Source organism: Bos indicus x Bos taurus, chromosome 11 (assembly GCF_003369695.1).
Source record: "Bos indicus x Bos taurus breed Angus x Brahman F1 hybrid chromosome 11, Bos_hybrid_MaternalHap_v2.0, whole genome shotgun sequence".
Lineage (NCBI taxonomy): Eukaryota > Metazoa > Chordata > Mammalia > Artiodactyla > Bovidae > Bos > Bos indicus x Bos taurus.
Window position 1 is genome coordinate 85,344,205 of NC_040086.1, and position 25,562 is coordinate 85,369,766.

At 51.7% G+C, this 25,562-nt stretch overlaps 1 protein-coding gene across 10 annotated transcripts in view; it reads right to left on the reverse strand.

The window, feature by feature from the left end:
- The window catches only part of GREB1 (growth regulating estrogen receptor binding 1), a 133,611-nt gene that overhangs the window by 25,245 nt on the left and 82,804 nt on the right, over positions 1-25,562 (reverse strand). For 8 of the 10 annotated variants that reach the window (XM_027556052.1, XM_027556058.1, XM_027556054.1 and 5 more), the window contains exons 8-21: positions 23,058-23,171; positions 22,369-22,512; positions 20,460-20,645; positions 17,085-17,435; positions 15,881-16,009; positions 15,093-15,221; positions 14,270-14,467; positions 13,464-13,644; positions 11,320-11,515; positions 9,225-9,361; positions 7,308-7,647; positions 5,750-5,865; positions 4,250-4,449; positions 1,784-1,873 (exon numbers count right to left, since the gene is read on the reverse strand). In XM_027556052.1, the coding sequence (XP_027411853.1) occupies positions 1,784-1,873; positions 4,250-4,449; positions 5,750-5,865; positions 7,308-7,647; positions 9,225-9,361; positions 11,320-11,515; positions 13,464-13,644; positions 14,270-14,467; positions 15,093-15,221; positions 15,881-16,009; positions 17,085-17,435; positions 20,460-20,645; positions 22,369-22,512; positions 23,058-23,171 (2,511 nt within the window). Of the gene's footprint in view, positions 1-1,783; positions 1,874-4,249; positions 4,450-5,749; positions 5,866-7,307; positions 7,648-9,224; positions 9,362-11,319; positions 11,516-13,463; positions 13,645-14,269; positions 14,468-15,092; positions 15,222-15,880; positions 16,010-17,084; positions 17,436-20,459; positions 20,646-22,368; positions 22,513-23,057; positions 23,172-25,562 lie in introns of those variants that run through there. The other 2 variants (XM_027556053.1, XR_003513476.1) reach the window with 2 other exon arrangements.

Here is a 25,562-nt window from a genome sequence, read left to right on the forward strand (position 1 = left end):
TCCAGAAGAATTCAAGAGAGAAAATGCAGCACCCACAGCAGCTACCCAAACGCAGTGTTTCTTTTGCCCTCCCCCACCAGTGGACCACGCTGCAAGCCAAGGTGAGTGTAGGCTCCTGGCACCCAGGAGTGGCACCCTGGTCCATCTTTTATATCACCCTGTGCATGCTAATTTGCTTCAGTCATATCCAACTCTTTGTGATCCTATGGACCATAGCCCACCAGGCTCCCCTGGAGATGGGATTCTCCATGCAAGAATACTGGAGTGGGTTGCCATGCCCTCCTCCAGGGGATCTTCCTGATGCAGGGACTGAACCCCTGTCTCGTCTCCTGCATTGGCAGGTAGGTTCTTTACTATGAGCGACAGTATCACCCTGGACCTCCTGAAAGGTGGGGGTTTCCCCATCTCTGAAATGGGGGGTTGTACCAAAGGCCACAGAAGCATCTCATCGGAGACTCCCTAAGGTCTCAGGGTCCTCTGAGGAATTCTGAGAAAGTCCCCTCACAGGACAGGGAGGCTGGCCGGCAGCCTGGACATTCTACTCTGCCTGACAACACTGCACAGACCAGCAGGTCCCAGAACCTTCTAGAAAGCTGTCAGCCCAGGATCAGGGAAGAACAAAGCACCACACCTCTCTATTCTAATGGCCTGGAGCATCCACTCCTCAGGTTGTCCTGGTGCCCTGGGTCCCTCTGTTGTTTGGGGCAGAAGGATAAGAAAAAGCTGTAGCATTTGGCTTTTCTGACTGACTCGAGCCTATACATGAGACCTTCCTTCCATCACAGAGTCCATGGTCCTGTTGGGAGGCCTCTTTTGACTCCTGTGCACATCTGTAAGGGAGACCCTCATCGCTTGACCCACTGTTATCCATGGGCTGGTGAGAAGGTGGAAGAGAAGAAATCAAAGACCCCAGGCCGAACCCCCTGGTATGCTCTGACCTTTGCAGCCACACCAGGACCACTCACTGCACCCAAGCACCGCACACACCTTCATGCCCCAGGGCCTCCTCTACCTTCAAGGCCCAAAGGCCATCTGTTCTTTGAAACCTGCAGGGACCACTCCCTACCCCTAAATCTGCCCCACTTGGGCAAACTTCTTCCTATAAATAGACATAACATCTCATAGTGGGAATGTGTGTGCAGAGAAAACATAGCAGCCCCTATTGCAACACAGCCTGGTCCAAAGGAACCACGAATTCCTTGCGAGCAGGTGTGTATCTAATGGGTCCCTCAGTGCCCCGAGCCAGGTAGAGGGCAGGTTCTCCATAAACGCTTGTGGTGGGAGGACATGTGATCTGTCTCCGGCGTGCTGCCCTGGACTGCTCCCCTGAGGCCGAAGTGGCCCCCAGGACCCACATTCCCCACTCCTCCGCCCAAGTGCGGTCGGGTCCAGGGGTCAGGGGACACTTGATAAATTTTGCTGCTTCGTCCCTAGTGAAGCCTTCTGTGTCTGCTTCTCGGCCCTCAGACTTGACAGCAACACTCACCAAGCTCCTCACCCCGATTCCCCAAACCAACAGCTGCCTGCAGAGCACTGAGAGGTGGCCCTATGACAGCACCCAGCACGGGCCTCCTCCCGGGACAGCAGCCACAATAGCCCAAACCCCTCATAATCCCAGAATCACCCCCAACCCTGGTCTAGAAAGATGCTCCTACTCTCTAGAAAGGCCAGTTCTTCACAGACCCCTTCTCTTTCCAGTTCTAGTTGAAAATAAACAATCTCTTTTCAGTCTCAGAAAACTGAAACAGTCCAACCGTGGGATCTTTATCCCCTGGAGACTTACTGGATGCCTTAGAGGAGAGGGATGAAGATGCGGAGTCGTGGGAGCAGGATCGTTCTCTCTTCACGGGGCTCCGCTTCTCTGACGTGGAGCCTGTTTCAAAACACACACACTGAAGAGGCCTAGTAATCGTGGTACTGTCTGTTACCCTAGCACTTCAGTTTATAGAGTGCATTCACATATAGCATCTCTCATCCAAACATCCCACCAGCCCTCCATCCACCCATCTATCCATCCATCCATCCATCCCTCCATCCACCCTTTCATCCATCCATCCATCCATTCCTCCATCCATCCATCCCTCCATCCACCCATCCATCCATCCCTCCATCTGTCCACCCATCCATTCATATATCCATCCACCCATCCATCCTTCCATCCATCCATCCCTCCATCCACCCATCCATTCTTACATCCATCCATCCCTTTATCCACCCATCTATCCATCCATCCTTTCATCCATCCATCCATCCATCCCTCCATCCATCCATCCATCTGTCCATCCATCCATTCCTCCATCCACCCATCCATTCATCTATCCATCCACCCATCCATCCATTCCTCCATCCACCCATCCGTCCATCCATCCATCCATTCCTCCATCCACCCATCTGTCCATCCATCCTTCCTTCCATCATCCATCCATCCATCCATTTCTCCACCCACCTATCCATCCATTCCTCCATCCACCCGCCCACCCACCCATTCCTCCATCCATATCTCCATCCACCCATCCGTCCATCTATCCTTCCATCCATCCATTCCTCCATCCATCCCTCCATCCACCCATCTGTCCATCCATCCATCATCCTTCTATCCATCCATCCATTCCTTCATCCCTCCATCCACCCATCCATTCTTCTGCCCATACACTCCTCAATCCATTCCTCCACCCACCCACCCACCCATCCATCTATCCATCCATCCATCTATCCACCCACCCATCTGCCCATCCATCCATCACTCCATCCATCCATCCACCCATCCATCCATCCCTCCATCAGCCCACCCCCCCATCCATCCACATTCCCAGGCCCCATCCTCTGAGGGAGCACTAAGGAGACAGGTGTACAATGCAGGGCAGGTCCGTGAAGCACTGGCAGGTTAGTGGGGCTCCTGCCCAGGGGTCTTGGCTACAGGCTAGAGTAAGGAGGGCAGATAGGGCAGACCTGGGACCCAGGAGCCAGGCACCCACCCAGCAGGAGGAAGCAGGAGAGGGAAGACGTCCTTGGAGAGGCGACCCTGACCCCAGTTCTGAATGGCCAGCTGGGGTTTCCAGGTGAAGCATGGGGCAGAGGGAACTCAAGTGGCTGGGAGAGCAACTGTGTGGCCCAGAGGTGACAGAGCAGGGCACAACCATGAGATGAGTGTGGCCAAAGCTCAAGGGGCAGCATGGGGGCCAGAAGCCAAGAGGTGCAAAGGGGAAAGGTGGGTCAGGAGATGCCAAGAGTGTGGATTCACTCCATGGGCGATTTCACATCAGGGTCCCACCCACACCTGTGAAAAGCTTCTACAGCATCAGGAGGGTCTTTCCTCCCCATTTTACGAATGGGCCATCTGAGGCTAGAAGAGGTGACGTGACCTGTCCAAATGCACACAGCCAGAGTCGGGGGATGGGCATGGAAGAGGCATTCTGGTCTGCTGGCTCTCCTTCGGTCTCACTCTCCACTACACCAAACCCCGCAAATGCCCTGCACTTTCATGGCAGCAGCTTTCAATTTTTTTCTCCCTGTCCTGTTGATGACAGCCAGATGCCTTGCACTGCTCTGATTTAGTGAAAGTGAAAGTGAAGTCGATCAGTCGTGTCCAACTCTTAGCGATCCCATGGACTGCAGCCTACCAGGCTCCTCCGTCCATGGGATTTCCAGGCAAGAGTACTGGAGTGGGGTGCCATTTGCCTTCTCCAGCCCTGATTTATGTGTCCTATTAAAACACATGGTGTCAAACTCTCATGTCTGCAGACAAAACTGGCCTGTTTCCATAAATCCCAATAACGGACACCTCCTGTGAATTCACATAGAAGACATAAGCAGTGAATCTTAAACCAGCCAGTAATTCCACCAGCAATTCAAGCAAGGTGTGAACTTAAACCCTAGGAAATCTCCATTTTTCTTCCTACTTTTTAAGAATCTTAGAGCTTTAAAGAACTTGATGGGATTTCCATATTCTCACACCACCAAAAATGAGGAGTGGTGGTGGGTGGTTCAGTGGCTAAGTCGTGTCTGACTTTTGCAACTCCATAGACTGCAGCCCGCCAGGCTTCTCTGTCCATGGATTTTCCAGGCAAGAATACTGAAGCAAGTTGCCATTTCCTTCTCCAAAAATAGGGGGAGGGGAAGCAAAATATGAAATCACTGAAGGATTTTCCCTAAAGATGTTATTTAGATGGTTCTCACTGGGAGCTGCCGACCAGCAGACAGGCCAAGGACCACCCTGAGTGGGGACAGGGGGCTGGACCGGCCTCCCCACCTTCCGTCACCAGCTCCTCGTCCTCGTTGTCTGTGCTGCTCAGCTTCTCCGCATCGCTCTCCAAGGCCTCGGTCCTGGCACCCTTCTCCAGGGGAGCCTCACTGCTCACGAAGTACGCGGCCAGGCCCAGCTCCTGCTCCAGGGCCGTCCTCACCAAGCAGGAGGAGTTTATGAGCCGCAAGTCACAGTACCGCAGGGACCTGGGAGGAGGCAGAAGAAGGGATCTATTGAGAGCCTTCTACCAGGAGGCACCGCTGCGTGCCGGGGACCAGCACCCTGCCTGCCTCAGTAGGCCCTCGGGACTCAGGCCAATGGAAAAGCAGACAGAGCACCATGAGCCCTGAGCACCAAAGTCCGTTTGACTGTAAGCCTCTGGAGGCCCCTGCTGGGTACTTAGCCCTGTGCTGCCTGGAATCAAAAGAACACCGACTTTCTGGTCAGATGAGAACGAGGCTTGAGTTCCAGCCTTGCCTCTTCATGGCGACAGGACCTTAGACAAAGTGGGCAACTTCTTGGGAGGCTCAGATTTTTTTCGTCTGAAGGATATGAATGAATATTAATAACCACTTAAGTGTACTGTTACGAGGGACATATACAGTAAGTAGACACCTGATTATTCCAACAACATTTAAAATGTGTCCAGGACCATGTCTCATGCAAGGGAAAGGATGGTCATTGAGTCACTGACATATTGGAAACCAGAGTCTGTCTGGGAAGACACTCCAGTGAGTCATGACACACATGACACACAGGATGGGCGGGGCAGGGCTCGGGGGAACAGCAGAGGGCTTAGAGAGAGGTGGGTCGGGGCTGCAATCAGGCTCTGTAACTACTGCTCCTGTGACCTCAGGAAAATGGCCTTTCATTCACTCACCTATAAAACAGGGTAGTAATACTAACGTTGCAAGGGGCACATGCTAGATCAAAAGTCCGGCACAGTGCCTGATACAAAGAGGAGTTCAGTAAAGCTCACTTAATTTAAGATAAAGGCATTGTCTTAGTCCGACGGAGCTGAGGACTGCAAGACTTGATCCATGACACAGCAACAACCAAGGTCGAGCAGTTTGGAGCCGCTTTTAGCTGGCCCGTGCGTACATGATGCAAAGCGGCCCTTCCATAAGTGTGGTGTGGCCCAGTGGAAAGAAGCCAGGCCAGCACTGAGTCCACCATCCACCATGCCAGCTTAATCTCTGGAAACCTCGGTTTCCTCATCAGCCCCAAGGCCCCCACCCATGAAGCCCAGCAGCAGTCCCCACACCCACCCCCCTGAGCCCAAGGAGTTCCTGTCTCAGAACTGGGCAAAGCTGCCCAGGCCCAGACACCTTTCACGGCCATTTGCTGGAAAACTGTCACCATAAAGATACAAGCCACTGATGACTATGATGTGAGTGCCCCACTGAGAGTCGGGCAGGGGAAGCCTGACCTGGTAAAGCCCCCAGGGTTGCCCGGGCGGCTGGCTCCTCACAGACCCCCAGGAGCGCAGCCCCCCAACTCACTCACCTTGGTAAGGACTCCCCGTGTGGGTCCATCCCACTGAAGATCAGGATGCAAGGCAGGCCCTCCAACTCCAAGTACGTCTGAGGCCGCCACTCCGCGTCCTCTATGTTCTGCCACACCTGCAGATAATTAAAGAGGGAGACGACTGTGGGACGCCACCCTTCCTGACTAGCCCAGCGCGAAGGAACCCTGATGTCCTCCTGCTGATTTAGAGCCCTTGCAATGCCTCGTCTGAGCCTTATCAAATTTATACTGCAAATAAGCACCCCATCGGCTTCACCGCTGGATTCCCAGCCATGTAGAACACTGCCTGGCACTCATGAGCCATTTAAGAAACATCTGTCAACCGACTGCCTTAACCTTTGCTAGAAAGTATACGTCCTCAGGCATTCCTTGAGGATTCAGATGATAAAGAATCTGCCTGCAATGCAGGAGATCCAGTTTGATCCCTGGGTCAGGAAGATCCCCTGCAGTAAGGGAATGGCTACCCACTCCAGTATTCTTGCCTGGAGAACTCCATGGACAGAGGAGCCTGGTGGGCTATAGTCTATGGGGTTGCAAACAGTTGCACACGACTGAGCAACTAACACTTCACTTCATATCGTATATCCTCAACTGTCTAACATTTTGTACCACGCTGTCCCCATTGTGGAGCTGCTAACTGCTACTGCTAAGTCACTTCAGTCGTGTCCGACTCTGTGCGACCCCAGAGACAGCAGTCCACCAGGCTCCCCCGTCCCTGGGATTCTCCAGGCAAGAACACTGGAGTGGGTTGCCATTTCCTTCTCCAATGCATGAAAGTGAAAAGTGAAAGTGAAGTCGCTCAGTTGTATCCGACTTTTAGTGATCCCATGGACTGCAGCCTACTAGGCTCCTCCATCCATGGGATTTTCCAGGCAAGAGTACTGGAGTGGGGTGCCACAATTCCTTCCCGATTGCTCATTATTCTTGCCCTAAGCCTTTCGTATCATCTGTCACCTGGAGGTCTAGCGGAGAGCGAGGTCTATGGGCCAGGCACTGTGCTCGTTTGGGGGGCTGAGATGTGTGGGGGTGTCCTTGCCCTCCCCTGCTGGGGGAGAAGCAAGATAACAGGCAGGGAAAACAGAACCTGTGCCAGGTTGGGGGCAGAGGGCAAGGAGGGGGAAGTGAGGCTTCCTGAGAGAAGGAAAGACTCTGAGTTGAATTCTGTGAACCGATGGGTATTAGCTAAACAAAAGAGGAGAAGAAATGAACCCCTGGAGAGAAAGAAACTCGTGGCACGGCCCAGAACTTTGAAAGAGCAAGACAAGGTGTTGGGGAGGGTGCAGTCTTTATAAACAATGTGGTAAAGCTAGACTGAAATATGCAGGTAGGGATGCGGTTAGGAGAGGAGCCTGGAGGGGTGGCCGGGAGTGCAGAGGCCACGGTGGAAGAGACATAAAGCTCATCACCAGCGCACCCCTTCCCCTCTGCTCCCGGCCCCCTGGTCGTCCTGCCCGCCCTCCCAGGTGTCTATCCCCGCCCCCTGGTCATCATCTCCGCCCACCCGTCCTCCTAGGAGTCTGTCCTCGCCTGTCCCCACCTTGAGCTGCTTCAGGAAGTGCTTCCCAATGGTGATGCCCGAGGCAGGGTTCCCCAGGATGATCTCAAAGTGCTCCTCCAGGGCCAGCCGTGCCCGCACGTGGGCCAGCCGCTCATAGGCCACGGCCGCCAGTGGGGAGCAGGGCACCCGCAGCAGGACCATGAGCCCGTGGCCGCAGGGGCACTGCTTCGGGGAGTTGATGAGGTTCTGTGTGATCTCCAGCGTCTCCACGGACGTGTAGTTCTTCATCTGCGAGAGGCCGCTCACGGCCATCATGGCGGCCGCATAGTGCTGCACGAGAACAAAGGTCCTGATCACCGCGCTGTGCAGGCGGGGGAACCTGCAAGGAACAGAAAGACCACGCCGTGACCCGGGGCTGTGACAAGGATGCCCGAGCGCTCCGGGAGAGCAAGGCTTTCCAGGGCCAACCGGCAACCAGACATCTGCCATCCAGGGCAGAGGGCATGCTTGCTGCAGGAGGAGCTGGGGAACTGAACAGAGAAGCAGAGGCAGGACAAAGGTCAGTTCACACAGCCTCAGTGTAACATCTTGGAGGAGATCTTCCCTTGGCAAGGCTATGGGAGCTCAGCTGACAATCCACCTGGCCTGATGAAATCCATCAGCATCAGAGCTGAATGACAGTTTCCCAAAGGGAGTGCTGGGGAACACTAATTTCACAAGACACTGGACATGCCTTGCATGCTAGCCCTCTCCTGGAGAGTCACAGCACACACACGTGGCAATGGAAGGCACTGACAACTCTCATTGGGAAAAAAGAACCTTTTGGTAAATGTAAGGTTTATCAAACACGTATGACCATGGAACCCCTTTTGGCATAACAGCTATTAGTGTGCAGCACACTAGTTTGGAACGCAGTTTAGGAAGTACAGATCTAACTCACTCTCTTTATCAACAAGTGAGAAGAACAAGCTGCCACGAGGAGAGACGACAGAGCTCAGTTCAACACCCACCATGAGCAGCAGAGCCATTCATTTTGTTTTATATTGCATGCACGTGTGAAGTCACTTCATTTGTGTCTGACTCTTTGGGGCCCCATGGACCATAGCCCACCAGGCTCCTCTGTCCAGGCAAGAATACTGGAGCGGGTTGCCATGTCCTCCTCCAGGGGATCTTCCTGACTCAGGGATTGAACCTGCGTCTCCTGCATTGGCAGGCAGGTTCTTTACTGCTGAGCCACCGGGGAAGCCCCAAGTGTTTTTTATTAGACAGTCTGTAAATCTGGGCCTGCCTTTTCCATGTATACACTGTGTGGATGTCAGCCCTTAACCTCCCTAAGCCTCCGTTTCTTCATCTGTAAAGTGACAACGTTGATACCCACCTTGGGGGTCTGCTGTGACAGGGTTGAAAAGGTAACACTGATTCTGGGTTTAGACCCAGCTCTGTCACTTTCTAGATGTATGGCCTGAGAAAGTCATGGGGTCTCCCTGAGTCCCAGTTTATTTGCAAATGTGAATAATAATAACAGCTGTCTTGGAGAGGTCGGGAGAACTAAATAAGATAATGGAAGTAAGGCTCTTGGAACAAAATAGGCACATGGTAGATAAACACAGGAAATAAAGACAAAGCCAACTGATTGCCACTCTGTCTCCCTTTACACCTTTTGGCATCTTACTTCCTCCCATTTTCTTGCCTTCCCTTGAGTCTCAGACACACAGTCCCACATTCCAGCGTATTTCTGTCCATTCTCACTCTCAAATTTTCTGGAGCACCAACATGATATCACCAGCCCAATATGCAAAGCAAGGAATAAACTAAGGTCGCTTCACTGGAGCGACTTGAGTCACCCAAGAAGGGAGGCAGGTGACCTACTCCCCAGATATGCCCTGGCTGCACACTCATGCCTCACCTGGCACTTGACTACTGAGCAGTTTTAGGAACTTGGAGAGAGACGTGTACCTTTTTCCCAGTGCCGTGACCATGGCCTCAAAGGAGCTGTCGTATCTCAGCAATGGGAGGCTGTGTCCTGAGAGTGTAGACTCGATGAACTCAGACAGCCCGAAGTACTTCTTGTTCTCAGGATACAAGTCCACGCCCTAAAACAGAGATGCACCTTGGTCACGCCAACGACACATTTGCGGGAACCGTGAAGGTCACGTGCTGGGGGCAAGGACCTGAACGGCATCTTGATCTAAACCGAGCTGACTCTGCAGTGCCCTGGGTGACCTTTTATAGATGTCTTTCCTCTGCAGACCCAGAGCACAGAGCACTCCATGCACAAAGGCCAGTGCCTCCCCATCACTCAAGATGTTTTCATTCAATTGATGCCAGTGCCTTGGCCAAGAAGAAAATCAACCTTGTTTTCTTTTCTTTTTTTTTTAGACACACAACTTTCTTTGTTAAAACTTCCTCTTTCCAACAATTTTAACTGGCTTTAGGAATAGGCAAATCAATGATTTTTGCATTCAGCTGCTATTACATCAGCAGAAAGAAATGCATTTATCTAACCGATTTTACTCACGTTGATACAAAATTCCTCACAAACTAACATCAGAGCTTATCAAACTTCAGAGAAGAGGGAAGTTGGGGAAGGATGCTAATAGTACGAAAGTGAAAGTGAAAGTCACTCAGTCACATCCAACTCTTTGCGACCCCATGGACTAAACAGTCCACGAAATTCTCCAGGCCAGAATACTGGAGTGGGTAGCTTTTCCCTTCTCCAGGGGATCTTCCCAATCCAGGGATTGAACCCAGGTTTCCAGCATTGCAGGCGGACTCTTTACCAGCTGAGCCACAAGGGAAGTCCAAGAATATTGGAGTGGGTAGCCAGCCTATCCCTTCTCCAGCAGCTCTTCCCAACACAGGAATCAAACTGGGGTCTCCTGCTTTACAGGTAGATTCTTTACCATGAACTATATCCTAAGGTAGCACAAGGGTTAAGGGTGAGGACCACGGAGTCAGCCAGACTGGGTTATATCCTAGTCTGGCTCTAGAACTTTCCAGATGCATGGCTTTAGGTAAGTGGCTTAACCCATCCCCTCTGCCTCATCTTCCCTATTTGTAAATCAGAAATCAATGTAGCATCTGCGTCTTATCTGAGTTCATGAGATAAAGCACTTTGAACATTGTCTACCAGGCTCATGGTAAGCACTGCATGAAAACAACTGCCGTCACCATGTATGTATATATGTGTACATATTTGGTTGTCAGGTGTTAATTGCAGCATGCAGGATCTTTCTTTGGGGCTCACAGACTCCCCAGTTGTGGCGCTCAGACTTGGTGGTTGCAGCGCATGGGCTTAGTTGCTCTAGGGCATGTAGGATCTTAGTTCCCCAACCAGGGATCAAACTCTCGTCCCCTGCATTGCAAGGCAGATTCTTAACCACTGGACCACCAGGGAAGTTCCCAGCTGCTGTCTCTACCTCTGATTCTGAGTCAGTTGGCTGCAAACCAAGCATCAGCACCTTTAGAGGTTGCTCGGTGACTCCGAGATGCTTCGAAAAAGTCCAGAGCTTGATGTCTACTGCTTGCTTGTATAATTAGGCAGAATCCAAACATCCAGAGTTTTCACATTACAAGAATGACTGCTGTCTTCTATTTTGGTGAGAAAGTGGCAGATGATAAGCTGAAATAAAACTCACTAGGGTTTGTGGATGTGTGTTCGGTTTGAGAAAGGAGATTTCGAACCTCACTGCTGAAGGAGGCAAGGACAGGAAAAATAGGAACACTTCTAGACAAACTGAGAGTCACCCCAAGTCCTCACAGCCCTAGAAGCCTCGATGTCCAACACCAGGAGAGTGAGAGCTTCAGCCACCAGAGAAACAACAAACCAAGCGCACTCCCTTATGAGCTCCTAAGGTGGAAGCCAGGAAGTGCACTGCAGGAAGGTTTCCAAAGACCAAGAAGGGTTTAACTCCAACCCTGGGTAGAATCAAAGAATTGGAGTTGGAACCCACTGACCCCCAGCTGGGCGCATCAGTCAAATCTTTACTGAACAGAACATCTCCCAGCCCAAGGTCACCAGTGCAGCAGGCCCAGCCACCCAGGCACTCACGTCACTGTAGGAGGCCGGCCAGTGGATCTCGTTGTAGGGGCTGACGAGGGTGTGCTGCGTCTGCAGCGCGTAAGGGAAGGAGGTCACGTGGAGTGTCACGATGTTGGGGGCCTCCTTCACCTCCTTGCAGTTGAGTAATCTGTCTACCAGCCCCACAGACGGGTCACTTTGGGAGTAGAGGTTATGAACAGCGCTACTGAGGGAGGAAAAGGGGGAGAAGAAATGGTAAGTGGAATGACCAGTGTTGTCCTGTCACCTGACCAGGATCGAACATTTGGATCAGTTGATAATGAGCACCCCCAGTGCTGCCAACAACCAAAGCTTAGAACTCTGCCCTTGACTAGGAAAATGAAATTTTAAAGAAAAATCCCAGTGGGATTTCCGGACAGTATAGTAGTTACAACTTCTCGCTTTCAAGGCCAAGGGCGTGGGTTCGATCCCTGGTTGGGGAACTAAGGTCTTGCAAGCTATAGGGTGTGGCCAAAAAAGAAAAGAAAAAAATCTGAGTGCACTTCAGGCACCTGTCAGGGACTCCCCAATCATGACCTATTAAAAGCCTGGCTGGGGAGCAGTGTTTACAGAGAAGCGCGTCCACAATACAGTCCACCTGCTTCTCTAGCACAGGGACGCTCACCCAGCCGTCAACGAGTCGCCTTTTCTCCCTTGGGCCAACCTGATTGTACACCCATCTCCTTAAGTTCTTTTCTCTAAAGTCCTGTGACCTTGAATTGATCCAGAGAGGACCCAAAATGGTACATTCTCTACCAAATATTACAGCATAGGACCACCAATAGGAAGCACTTTGGACAGAGGCAAAGAAGAGAGTCGCCTCTTAGCCTTCCTCTGTGGGACAGGGGGCCCAAGTGTTGTCTTCTGTAAATTCAGGGGGATGGGAAAAAAAAATCAGTGCCTCACCTCTTGGGTGGCAGGTCACCACTCGGAAAAACTTACCCACCAAAGGAAAACGGACAATATAGCTTTTTATACAACTCAGAATGTTCAAATTCGCCCAGTGCTAGACTGGACACCCTTTACCTGGGTGAACTTTAAGGTTCTGGCCAGCCCTGTGCTTCTGCACCAGCTGTAAATCAGAGCCTTCCTCCGAGGTCTGACCCATCATCTTCCCTCCCTCCTCATCCAGGTCACGGGCGGTGTCTAAACACCCAACCCCAGTCTCACGGAAATGCCCAGGAACCCTGCCAGACTCCAAGCTTGAGACTATCTGAAATTCATCCAGATTTATGTCCATTTGAGCCAAGTAAGTGAAATCACCTTGGGAAGGGCAGCAGTTGTGACCCACATGGTCCAGAGCTATGAGGCTCGGTCAAGAAGGGGTTGGGTAGAGTTCCTCCCATCTGGGTCCCTTTCTGGCACCAGTGCAGTACCCACTGTTCTGCCCCTGCCACCCTTCTCCACCCCCCCAGCCTGCGATGTTGAGCAAGATGCCCACTTGCTCCAGTTTCCATAATGATCCCTTTTAGAGGCCTTTTAGGGCTTCCCTCATAGCTCAGTTGGTAAAGAATCCATACTTCATCCATACTGCAATGCAGGAGACCGGGGTTTGATCCCTGGGTCGGGAAGATCCCCTGAAGAAGGAAATGGCAACCCACTCCAGTATTCTTGCCTAAAGAACCCCACAGACAGAGGAGCCTATCAGGCTACAGTCAATGGGGTCACAAACGTCAGACACAGTTTAGCAACTAAACCACCACCAGAGACCACCTGAGATGACCCCTCAGCTAACTTCTGGCCCTATGGTCTGAAACAGCCCCACAGCACCTGCCGACAAATGCCAAGCCCCCAACATCATTCATCTTTTTAACACTTACACCCACTGTCGCAAATATTATCCATACGTTGTGTGCATGCACACTTAGTCGCTGAGTCACGTCTGACTCTTTGCAACCCCATGGACTGTAGCCCGCCAGGCTTATCTGTCCATGGGATTTCCCAGGCAAAAATACTGGAGTGGATTGCCACTTCCTTCTCCAAGGGATCTTCCTGACCCAGGGATCAAACCTGCGTCTCCTGCATCGCCAGGCAGATTCTTTACCACTATGCCACCAGGGAAACCCATATGATCCACACATTTTCATTCAAATAAGGGAAACGCCAGCCCTGCCCTATGCCACAGCCAGTCTAACCTCACAAGATCCCAGTGGGCATGGTCGTGGATAAGGACAAAGAGTGTGTGCGGATTCTGAAAGGAGTTTTGCAGGAAGGACTTGAACTTCGTCTGTGCTTCGGCATCGAGCTTCAGAACATATTGCTCCACCCTCTGCCTGGTCACGTGCTCCTTCTCCAAGCCCAGCTCCAGCAAAACCCCTGCAACACAGTGAAAATACATCAGTAGTTCCAAACATGGCTGTGAGGTTTTTGAGTCATCAACAGACCCTTGAGCAGGATCTCCCACATGGCAGGCTTCAAGCTGGGCCCAGAGGCTACAGGGATGGAGGAGTTATGCATGAGTCAGGAGGCCAGATACCAGAATATAGTTCACTGACTTGAGTGAAACAGAGGGAATATTCTAGTGATGCCTTGCCTTTAACAGTTTATAAAATCATGAACAAGTGGCTTCCTCCAGGCATCAGCTTCATGAGCTACTATCCCCTCTGCTTCAGAAGCAAAGATGATGTTAGAATCCAAATCTGAATGTAGGTACATCAGAGCTTCTGCACCCAGACAGACATCAGACACTCCATGAAAGGCCCGTGACATGCCGTGTTAAGTTGCTTCAGTCGTGTCCAACTCTTTGTGACCCCATAGACTGTAGCCTGCCAGGCTCCTCTGTCCATGGGATTCTCCAGGCAAGAATACTGGAGTGGGTTGCCATGCCCTCCTCCAGGGGATTTTCCCGACCCAGGGATCGAACCCATGTCTCTGTGGCTCCTACATTGCAGGCGGCTTCTTTACCACTGAGCCACCAGGGAAACCCCAAAAGGGCCCATACCTGAATGCCAGACATGGAAGAGGGTCTGCTGGTAAGTCACTTCTGAGGGTGGAATACAAATCAGAAAGTCCACCTTCTCAAAGGATCCCAAGTCCAGATTCTGGGTGCTGGAATCCGCGATTGAACACACGTGGGAGAGGAGCTTCTGGGCCACAGCCAGCTGGAAGGGCCGGATACGGTGCGGCTCCAGATGGTAACCTGGAACCAGAGCCCCCGTTAGGGTGAGGTGCACCGTGAGCAGACCGCTACAGCCCTGGACTCTGCGGGGGACTCAAGCAAGGGCCCCATTAGGCCCACACAGGGATGAGGGAACGGGAAAAGACCAGCATTCACTGAGTTCCTGCTCTGGGCTATGCACCATGCTGGTCATGTCACACCCTATTCCTGATTTAAAAATTAAAAGATGAACAGCACTCGGGGATCCCAGGGGCTGAGACCTACTCCACCTGGAGGGGACAAGGACGGGATCCCAGGGAAGCTGATGCTGAGATTGTACTTCCGAAGAGGCTACAGGTTCTCAGGAAGAGGAGGAGACCAGCAGAGCCCCTCAGGAACATAGCATGAATAAAACATTCCAACAGTGCATTGATAAACGAGAAATCAACTCAGAGAAAGGAAAGTGTACAGATGTACATTTCAGGGTAAAATAAGACTGTTCTTGTTAAAGACTAAAATGAAAGTTAGGTATTAGGTCTATTTTGATGCTAGGGAAACACCTTTTCCACCGGGTGTGCCTCGAACTGTGCTTCCTTGCAGACCCTGGAGGCCCCGGAATGCTGCCCCCCAGCCTGGAGCTTGGCCACCGCTCCCCAGCACCACTCACTTGTGCACGCAGGTGCCCCGCTGACATCCAGGGATGCTGACTTGGTGACAGAGGAGGCAGTAAGTGAGGAAGAAACAAGGCCTTGATTTTCCTGATGGAATTTGTCCAGCAAAATGTCAATGTCGCCTTCTGCCCCCAAACAGAGAGAACATCAGAAATGGGTTTTTCCATCTCAGGGAAACTCAGCATCAAGGGAACAACCTCTGTGTGTTAGGCACTGTCCGGGGCCTGGGGCACCAGAGATAGGGTGGCCCATCCTGTGAGAGAGCCCACAGCCAAGGCAGGCAGATGTCCTCAGGAAAATGACATGACCCAGTGGGTTTTAGAGCAGGAGGTAGGGGTCTGAGCCCTTCCTGGAAAAGGAGAGGACAGCAAAGGTTTCTGGGAGGAAATGGGGTGACTCTTGAAGGGCGAGTAGCCAGGAAAAGAAGGGAGATGGGCATTCAAAGCTTGGAACACACGGAATGAAGCACAGAGAATACACTTCTCCAACAAGAGGCTTTAAGCAACTGAGAGGGGGAGGCAAGAGGGTGATGGACAGAGCCATGGAGGTAGAGAGGACCATGCACGAGGCCTGCGTATGCCCTCAAAGGACAGACACCACAGAGCCAGAGCAGGAATCAGCTAGCCAGAGACCCCACACCATGGAAGGGCCACCGCACGTCTAAATCCAGGCCAGCCTCGGCAGCTCACGGGGATGAGCTCTGAGACGGCCTCCCCCTTGTATCTGTGTTTATTTCTGTCTCATCAGTGTATGGTGACTTGCACCTGTCTGACTACAAGCATACCTGGACAGAGGGTGCTAAAAAAGGCCCCTAGCGAGTCCACTTTCCCAGTAACCAGCTCGTAATTGACTTCTTTCTGGTACTCAGCCGGGGTGAGAAGGCTCTCAGAAAGAATCCGGGCTTGGTATTTTCCTGGAAAACAAATGACAGCTTTGACGGGGCCCTCTGCTTAGAATTAGCGCATGAGCTCTTCGATGGCAGAGTCTGTGCCTGCATCCCTTTCTCCCTCCATCCTCCAAGCCCAGCACCACGCCTGGCTAAGAGCAGGGCTTCCTGCTGCTGGTGAAATGAATGAATGGTACACACGCCCCAGAGCCCAGCTTGGAACCTGACTCTCTCCCCCACTTAACCAGCTGTGTAACCCAGGCCGACCCAGCTTCCTCATCTGGAATTCATGGCCGGCAGCTCTATCTACTTCACAGGACTATCGTGAGGACGAAACAGGGCAAGGTTTATGAAATGTGCAGCCCAATGCCTCATGCAGTGAAGACTCCAGTACTGAAGGTACTGTACTACTCAAATCAATGTAAAGAATTTATTTAAAAAACACAGAAGGCGTTCAGGATGAAGGAATGACAAGAGATAACGAGGACCCCGCAGAGGAGCAATCTGAAATCAGCCCCCTCATCTGCGATCCTCCACACTTCCCCACTTCCCCCGGGGACATCCCCACCCCCCACCCCCGCCCCCCCATCTGCCTCTCCACCAGCACACTGGCTCCAGGAAAGCAGGACATCACTGTTTCCCCAGCCCCCAGGACAGTGGCTGCACATAGTAGGGCTTCAATAAGTGTTTTTATAGTTAATTAGCTGACAGCCTCGTTAACCCACACAACCCAGTAAGGTCATTATTTTTTCTCTCCATTATGTAGTTGAAGATGCTGAGGAATGGAGTCACTGATCACAGGTGGGGGTGGGGGGGTGGGGCGGGGAAGGCGGGTGCGGAGGGGTTTCCCTGCGTCTATACAGACCCCGAACTTGCCCTCAGTCTCTCAGAGAAACCAGAAATGTACCACCTTTCATTCCAGGAGGAATAGCATTTTCCAGAAGCATGCTATTCAGGGCACATCAGGGGCGGCTGAGTGTTAACTGCAGTTACTAACCAGCGCTGATGCAAACCCCAGGCCCTCGAGGGGCCAACAGCCAGGTGGGGGTTGGGGGGCTTCTGGGGGTTACCAGAAGCATCTCAGTGGAGGGCCCAGCCTCACCGGTGACAGCAATGCAGGAGTCGATGGCGGCGCTGCGGCAGGCGCAGATGATCACCACGTAGTTGGTCTTGGCCAGCTTGCCCTCGATCAGCAGCCGGAACATCTCGGAGAGGCCCTCGGCCAGAGAGTAGGTGCACTCGATGATGTGCACGCTGTCGTTGCAGGAGCTGGCAGCCAGGCCGGCCAGCCAGGGCAGCTGAGCGGAGGTCACCGGCGCCACAGCACCCGGCACAGGTGGGAAGGGCTGGGGCGGCGCCTGCTGGTACTGCCGGATCTCCGTTAGATGCGACTCGCGCCACGACCGCAGGAAGATCTGCTCCAGGTCCTCCATCAGGGGCACCTGGTCCGCCGCTGGCAACCACAAGGCGGGTGGGAGGGGCTTCAGCGCCTACCCCGCCCACACCGCGGGGCAGTGCTGGGGAGATGCGCTGTACCCCAATGTCCACCTGATACAGTCTGAATGATCAACATCCAAAATAGAGGGAGGCTGCAAATACAGCCCTCATCTCATCAGCCTAAAAGAACCAATATTTTTGAGTGCTTCTCAGCCTTTTCTCCCCCACGCGCTGGAATTTTTTGTTGTTCAGTCGCTCAGTCCTGTCTGACTCTTTGCGACCCCTGCAGTACACCAGGCTTCCCTGTCCTTCACTATCTCCAGGAGCCCGCTCAAGCTTATGTCCAATGAGGCAGTGATGCTATCCAACCATCTCATCCTCTGTCGACCCCTTTTCTTCCTGCCCTCATCTTTGCCAGCATCAGAGTCTTAAATCACTGTAAACTGAACTGAAAGTCCCTCAGTCATGTCTGACTCTCTGCAACCCCATGAACTGTAGCCCTCCAGGCTCCTCTGTCCGTGGAATTCTCCAGGCAAGAATACTGGTGTGGGTTGTCATTCCTTTCTCCAGGGGATCTTCCCCACCCAGGGATCGAACCTGGGTCTCCCGAATTGTGGGCATATTCTTTACCATCTGAACTACCAGGGAAGCCCTTTTAATCACTATAATGGGTTTAAATCACTGTTAACGATTGTGGGGAAATGACTTCAGGGTATGTTTGCCTCCTTACCATCATGCCAGCATCCAACCACAATCATGACGTTTACAGCTTTCACACACATCATTATAACCAGGCACGTGATATCCCATGCCTTGGAAGTGCCATCACAGACTTAGCAACACTGATCTGTCATTGACCCTTGCATTGCTTCTGAGTAAGCACCTTCAAAAATACTTCTTCAGGACACAGCTTTATGTAAAGGACATAACTTCCTGAGCCTAAATGGACCTACAGAGCTGACTGGTAACACATCATCAGACTGTCTCCAGATGGTCTCAATGTGACAACTTACCATGACATTAACAAACCACAACAACCCGGCTTCTACTGCACCCCTAGTTCTAGTGGATACCATCGTTTGGGTACTTATCATCAACTGAATTGAGAAAAACTCCACTTGTTTGATTTGTTAACTTTGTACTTCTTTGACAACTAGCGAGACTGAGTATTTTCAACATTTTTCCCTATTAGCTATTTTCTGGTTTACATGTCAGAACTTTACATTTGGGTGAGCCAGTGGAAAGAGAGCCATAATCTGATTTAGAAAACGTGTCCCCATCCAGCTACACCCAGCACCAGCTGTGGAGCCTTGAGCTATCTTAGGATACAGCTTTCTGATCTGAAAAAACAGGGATCACACCACTTCCTCATGGGGCTACGCCAAAACTGGATTAGATAAGCTGTTGTATTTCCTGTCTTTTTAAAGTTTTTCCCTGGAGCCCACAGCCCCTTCCAGAACCACCACCACCCATCAAAGCAACTGAGAGAGCTGCCCACACTCACCATGCTTGTCTCCTCACCTCCATCCCCTCTGACCCATTCCAGTATGGGTTTTGTCCCCACTCTCCTCATATCTCCACCCACCCGGGTTGCCAGTGGTTTCCACATACCCCAACCCAATGGTCAATCATCAGCCAGCCCTCAATTCTAGGCCATTAATGAAATGAAGTGAGATCATATCTGAAACTGAAAGTCACTCAGTCGTGTCTGACTCTTTGCGACCCCATGGACTGTAGCCCACCAGGCTCCTCTGTCCAGGGGATTTCCCAGGGAAAAATACTGGAGTTGGTTGCCATTCCCTTCTCCAGAGGATCTTCCTGAACCAAGGATTGAACCCGGGTCTCCTCCATTGCAGGCAGATTCTTTACCTATCTGAGCCACCAAGGAAGCCCAGATCGTATCTGTCCCCTGCCTGAAAGCATTCCAGTGCTGCTATGGACTGAATTGTGTCCCCATCCATTCATACATTGAAGTGTTAACCCCCAATGTGACTATATTTAGTGAGAGAGCCTTTAAAGAAGTAGCTAAGGTTAGGTGGGTTCATAAGGGTGGGGTCCTAGGCCAATAGGATGGGTGTCCCTATAAGAAAAGGAAGCAACTTCGGAGTTCACCCTCTGTCCCCACACACAGGCATGAAGGAAAGGCCAGGGGAGGACACAGCCATCCTCCACAAGCCAGGAAGAGAGGGCCTCCCCAGAACCCCACCATGAGGCCACTCTGACCTCGGACTTCCAGCCTCCAGAACTATGAGAAGATAAAACTTCTGTGGCTTAAGCACAGCCTGTGGTATTTTGCTACGGCAGCCTGAGCAGATAAACACAAGTTGTTCTTACCGAGTCCGACATACAGACTCTTGACCTTAGCCTGAGGCCCTGCCGGCTCTCTGACAACACCCTCACTCTCAGGCTCTCACTGGGTGGCTGCCCTGGCTCCCGCTGACCTGGGGCGCCACGCTCCCACCCACCCCTCGGCCCTTGGCCTACCCCCCCGACCCTGCCTCCCTGAGATCTTCACAAGCCTGGGTCCTCCTCATCACTCAGGTCTCGACTCAGAGACGCCTTTCCCGACGACCTGAATCAGCCCACAACCACCCACCCCACTCCCATTGCTTCATTTCCTCTTGTTTACTGTTTTTCTCTCCCACTAGAATCCTTGAGGGCAGAGCCTTTGTGGTATTCCTGCTATATCTCTTCACCTAGAATGGCAGGGAAATCACTTTTGAAAAAAAAAAAATTTATCTGGTTGCATCGGGTTTTCATTGTGGCACGTGGGGTCTTAGCTCCCCAACCAGGGATCGAACCCACGTCCTCTGCGTTGCAAGGCAGATTCTTAACCACTGGATCACCAGGCAAGTCCCAGGAAATCTATTTGAATTCTCACTGCCATCCCAGCCCCTCAGGTGGTGACCACTGCAATAACCTGATGACAGAGGCCGTCTTCAGAAGGGCTCTGAGTGAGGGTCCATGATCAGGCCATGTGCACGTCCCTCCTTTAGCAATTATTCCACCAGTGGTTCCCGCAAAATGGGAGGGGACTCACCCAGCTGGACGAGATAGTAGACGGTCAGCAGGAGCTGCATCTCCTCCGAGATGGGCTGAATGGTGGAGGCCCCGTACTGCTCGTAGGCTCTGGAGATGGACTGCGAGTTCTGGTAGCACGTGTACAGCAGGGGGCTCACGACCACGTCGTTCAGGTTGCCGCAGAGGTAGGGGAAGTTCCCGTGGCCTGGGGGAGGGGACATGGCATGGCTTGGCAACTGGCCTCAGGCACAACGGGTGGTCTCCACATGTGCATGCGTGCCTGCTCAGTCGCTCAGTCGTGTCCAACTCTTTGTGACCCCGTGGACCATAGCCCGCCAGGCTTCTCTGTCCATGGGATTCTCCAGGCAAGAATACTGGAGGGCGTTGCCATGCCTTCCTCCAGGGAATCTTCCCCACCCAGGGATCGAACCTGCGTCTGCTGCGCCTTCTGCATTGCAGGCAGATTCTTTACCACTGAGCCAGCAGGGAAGCCTGGGGGTCTCTGCATGCAAGGGAATGAAAACATGCAAGCCAGCTGCACTTGAGGCAACTCAAGCTCCTCTGGGGAAATCTTGAACTCTCAGCCCGTGCTGGTTTGTGCACCTGCTCTGGTAACTGACAGGGGCTGCAGCACTTGCTTATTCATTTGCAGTCTCCACCTTTTTGGCACCAGGGATCTGTTTCATGGAAAACAATTTTTCCACAGACCCAGGGTGGGGGGGGATTATGGTGTGGGGATGATTCAAGAGCAATATATTTATTGTGCACTTTATTTCTATTATTATTATATCAGCTCCACCTCTGATCATTAGGCATTAGATCCTGGACATTGAAGACCCCTGATTTAGTTCAATTTCTTATTTTACAGCTGAGCACATAAGGCCCAGAGAGAATTACTAAAGCTGCTCAGTGATCACCTGTGCCTCCCAGTCCCCCAGGACTCCTTGATGAGCTGAGTTAGGAAAATAAACCACTGTACAGATCAGAGACTCCAAACATTGACAGAACTTGACAAATGCTTCAGCAAATGGTACAAGATTAATTCTGATGGCAGCCCTCAGAGGCAGGACAACCCAGGCCAGATCTATTTATTAACTAGGTTATCCTCAGCAAGAAGTTTCACTTCCCCAAGCCTCGGTCTCTGCATGTGTAAAACAAGGTGAAGATATCAAACCCTCGTGCAATTGCTGAGATGATTAAATGTGGTAAGTGCCTGCATGGTATCGTGTACTCAGACGGCCTCCGTTTATTCACCAAACACACACTGAGTAGACGCCTGCTGTGTGCTGTGTGCAGACACCACGCTCAGCTCCAGAATTAGATTGGGACACAGTTCACAGCCTCAAGAAAATTGTTTCCGAAACCTGAGGGTGCGCTAGGGTCCCCTGAAAGGCTTCCAAAAACACAGACTGCCAGACCCCACCACAGAGCCTCTGATTCCAACTCGGGCCTGGTTATGATTCTGGGATGGGTGGGCCTGGGAATTTACATCTCTACTGAACTCCTGGGCGATGCTGTATTTGCTGGTCCAGGAACCACAATTTGGGGAGCACCGCTCACAAACATTCTGGTTTATCAGAGGCAGCAAAAGAATTACTCTTAGGGGAAGGATGTGACATTTGTCATAAAAGAGGCACAAAGATGCTACAGCGGGGCCCAGATAAAAGGGTTAGAACAAACGAACAAGCAAATGGTTGTCACGGAACAGGGCTGTCCCACGGAAAACAGTGATGGGCTCTGAACTTGTGGCGTCTGATCAGGGGCTACCTCAGTGACCTTTCTGCTTGGTTCTCTCATTGCCCTGGAAACGGCTTTAGAAGTTTTCCCAGGAGGACAACTTGGTGTGGAATCAGACTGGGATGATGTATCATGTTGTCTGTATCCCTGGGCTCCCCGACCTTCCGCCCCCGGCGCATTGCTGTACTTGCCTTTAAAGATCACTGGCTTGGCCTTGCATATCTTCAACAAGTTGTCGGGAACGGACACTGGTTCTCCAGAAGCCACAACGGGAAAGGTGACTGAAGCCGGTCCCACCAAGCCGACCTGGGGCATGCAGGTCACACCTGCACTTTCTAGGAACACACCGAGAGCGTGAAGAGGATACATCAGACAGGGCATCCACCTCCGGCAGACCTGACATCAGGCCAGCCAACACACCTGGTACAACGTGACCTTCCCTGCACCTCCGGAGCACCCAAGTCTGGGAACCACAGGTTCCTGAGTCAAAAGACCTTAAAGGTCACCGGGTCCCCCTTCCCCACCAAACAACCCAGTTTTCTCTTCTTCAATGTCCCTGCCAAGTGATAAGCATGCCTTTTAGAAAAAATTCCTCTAAGATCAGGAAACTCAATACTGTACAGGAATCCTGGGCTTTGTGAAGCAAGTCTAATACATGAGAAAGAGAATCTTTTGTTATACTCAAGTGTGCCTCCCTAGAATTTTCTCACCCATACATATGAAAGCATGTGAGGACACACACACGTGAACATGCACATGCTCATACACATACATTCACACACACACACACACACACACACACACACACTCATACACACACACACACACCACCACCACCAGTTCTGGAGCCTTGCATCTGGGGCAGGGCTCCATCACTTACCATACTTGGCTCTGTGCCCCCCTCCCTGGGGGTAGCCACCATCCGAAGCTGATGGAGATTCTGGAGACCAGCCTTTGTGGCGTTTTTTGGGAGGGCCAGAGTTTGATAAGATACCTAGACAACGTTCAGAGTGTGAATTAGGCTGTCACCAAAGACATGCTTCAGCAAAATGTTCCCCTGAGCTGGAGAACACTTATTATTTTTTTTAAAGCACAGCTTTACAATGCATTTTAGCATCTAGTGCATTTTAGCTTCCCTAGTGGCTCACATGGTAAAGAATCTGCTTGTGATGCAGAAGAGCCCATTCGACCCCTGGGTCTGAAAGATCCCCCAGAGGAGGACATGACAACCAACTCCAGAATTCTTGCCCAGAGAATCCCATGGACAGAGGAGTGTGGTGGGCTACAGTCCATGGGGTCGCAAAGACTCGGACACGACTAAGCAACTAACAAGCAGTCTAGAGGAAGCATCTAGGCTTAAAGAAGTATCCTGTCGACCTCTATAAATGTTTCATTCCAAAGCTGTGTCAGTGTCTAAGCTTTAGCTCTCCGAGCCTTACCTCCTTCATCTTTACAATGGGATCATAAAACCTACTCTGAAAGGTGACTTGATCAAGACTAAAGAGAATATATGTAAGGCACAGAGTCTGAGGCCAATAAATGGTAGCCACCAAGTCCAGATCCTCATCTACAGTGGGTAGCCGTTCCCTTCTCCAGGGGATCTTCCCAATCCAGGGTTTGAACCCAGGTCTCTCACATTGCAGGCGGGTTCTTTACCAACTGAGCCACCAGGGAAGCCCAAGAATACTGGAGTGGTAGCCTATCCCTTTTCCAGTGGATCTTCCCGACCCAGGAATCGAACCCAGGTCTCCCGCATTACAGGCAGATTCTTTATGTCTGAACTACGAGGAAGTCCATCATCGTCTCCACATTCCAGTAAATTAATACTTGTTTCTGTAGACAAGCCCCAGCGGCAGTCAACCCACCACCACAGTTTCACCACTCGGGGGCAGTACTGATCCACCTGTGCACCTCTCCCCACCCCAGCCCTGAAAGCTAATTTCAGGCTAAAAAAATCCGGGGGAACAGAAGCTGGTACCCACTGCCACTGATGAGTCATCCTGCCCACGCCAGAACAGCGTGAGCATGACTCATCATGCTCTGTTCTTGGATTCTTCAAAATACCAAGAATTGGTTACCACATTTTTGGGGACCAATCTGACACAAAATTTCCCTTACCTTTAGCGCTCTATGTTCAACCATGACGCATTATATAAAGTTTAAATTTTAAAACGCTTTACTCCTGGATGCAACCCTCTCCCAAGGAAATCAGAACCCCAGCATGTCCACACACCTCCCGATGACCCACTCCACCTCCCATCCCCTCCCTGAGCTCCTGGTGATTCTAAACCACAACCAGGATTGAGAACCACTGGTTTAGAGCAGTGTTTCTCCAAATATAGCCAGAGACAAAGCTGGACAGAACCAGGAGGAGCCTGTTCCAAGTGCTCCTGGGCACACCTCAACCTACAGAAGCAGATCTCCAGAAATGAAAGGAAACACTTGGTCACAAGCACCCCTGGTTATCCTTAGACGTGCTGCTGTTTGAGAATTATTGCTTTCGAGTCTCTTAAAAATAACCCAAAGTTATTTTCACCTCTTCTTTAGACTGACTGAAAATGAATGAAACGAAATGAATAAAATGTTTAAAGACATGAAGTTCTTTGCTTGCAAAGAGGTTTCCCACAGGTGGGCTCCTCTGACCCCCACAACCTCTGCGACAGCTTCTATCACCTTGATGTCATTTAGAACTACATCTTCATTTCCCCAAACATCTGTCCTCAAGAGCAGGGAAGAGCTCCCACACAGACTGAGATGCCAGCTCCTCTAAAAGCCATGTTAAACTACCAGAGGAGGAAGGACAATGGGATGGAGCCTCGGTATGAAGGCAGAAGGTCTGCGGGTGTTTTCTTCCTTTGAGGTGCTAACTGCCTCTACACGGACTCGAAGCTCCTCGTGCATGTGTCCTGAGTCACTTCAGTTGTGTCCGACGTTACGGCCCTATGGACTGTAGCCCGCCAGGCTCCTCTGTCCATGGGATTCTCCAGGTAAGAATACTGGAGTGGGTTGCCATGCCCTCCTCCAGAGGATCTTCCCCAAAGCTCTCCCAAAATGATGTCACCAGGAGCTGCCCCTGTGGACCAACCATTTCTGGCCATGTGTCCTGGTGCTGGGAAGGCGGACCCTATTTGGCATTTGGAGAGAGACAAGTCTTCACTGTAGCCCACTCCCTGCAGGCACTGCAGCACCCGGAACCTGAGCTAGGACAACGCAGAAAGGGATTCTGCACATTTCCTACCTCCCCCTCCCAACTCTGCCCCCACCCCATCCCGTCCCGTGCAGGGCAGCATTTCGCTGAGAACCACAGAGCCCCCGAGTCCTTGTCATACTCCGTGTAGCTTCAGAAGCGGTTTCTTGAAATAGAGTCCACCCTGCCCACAGCAGC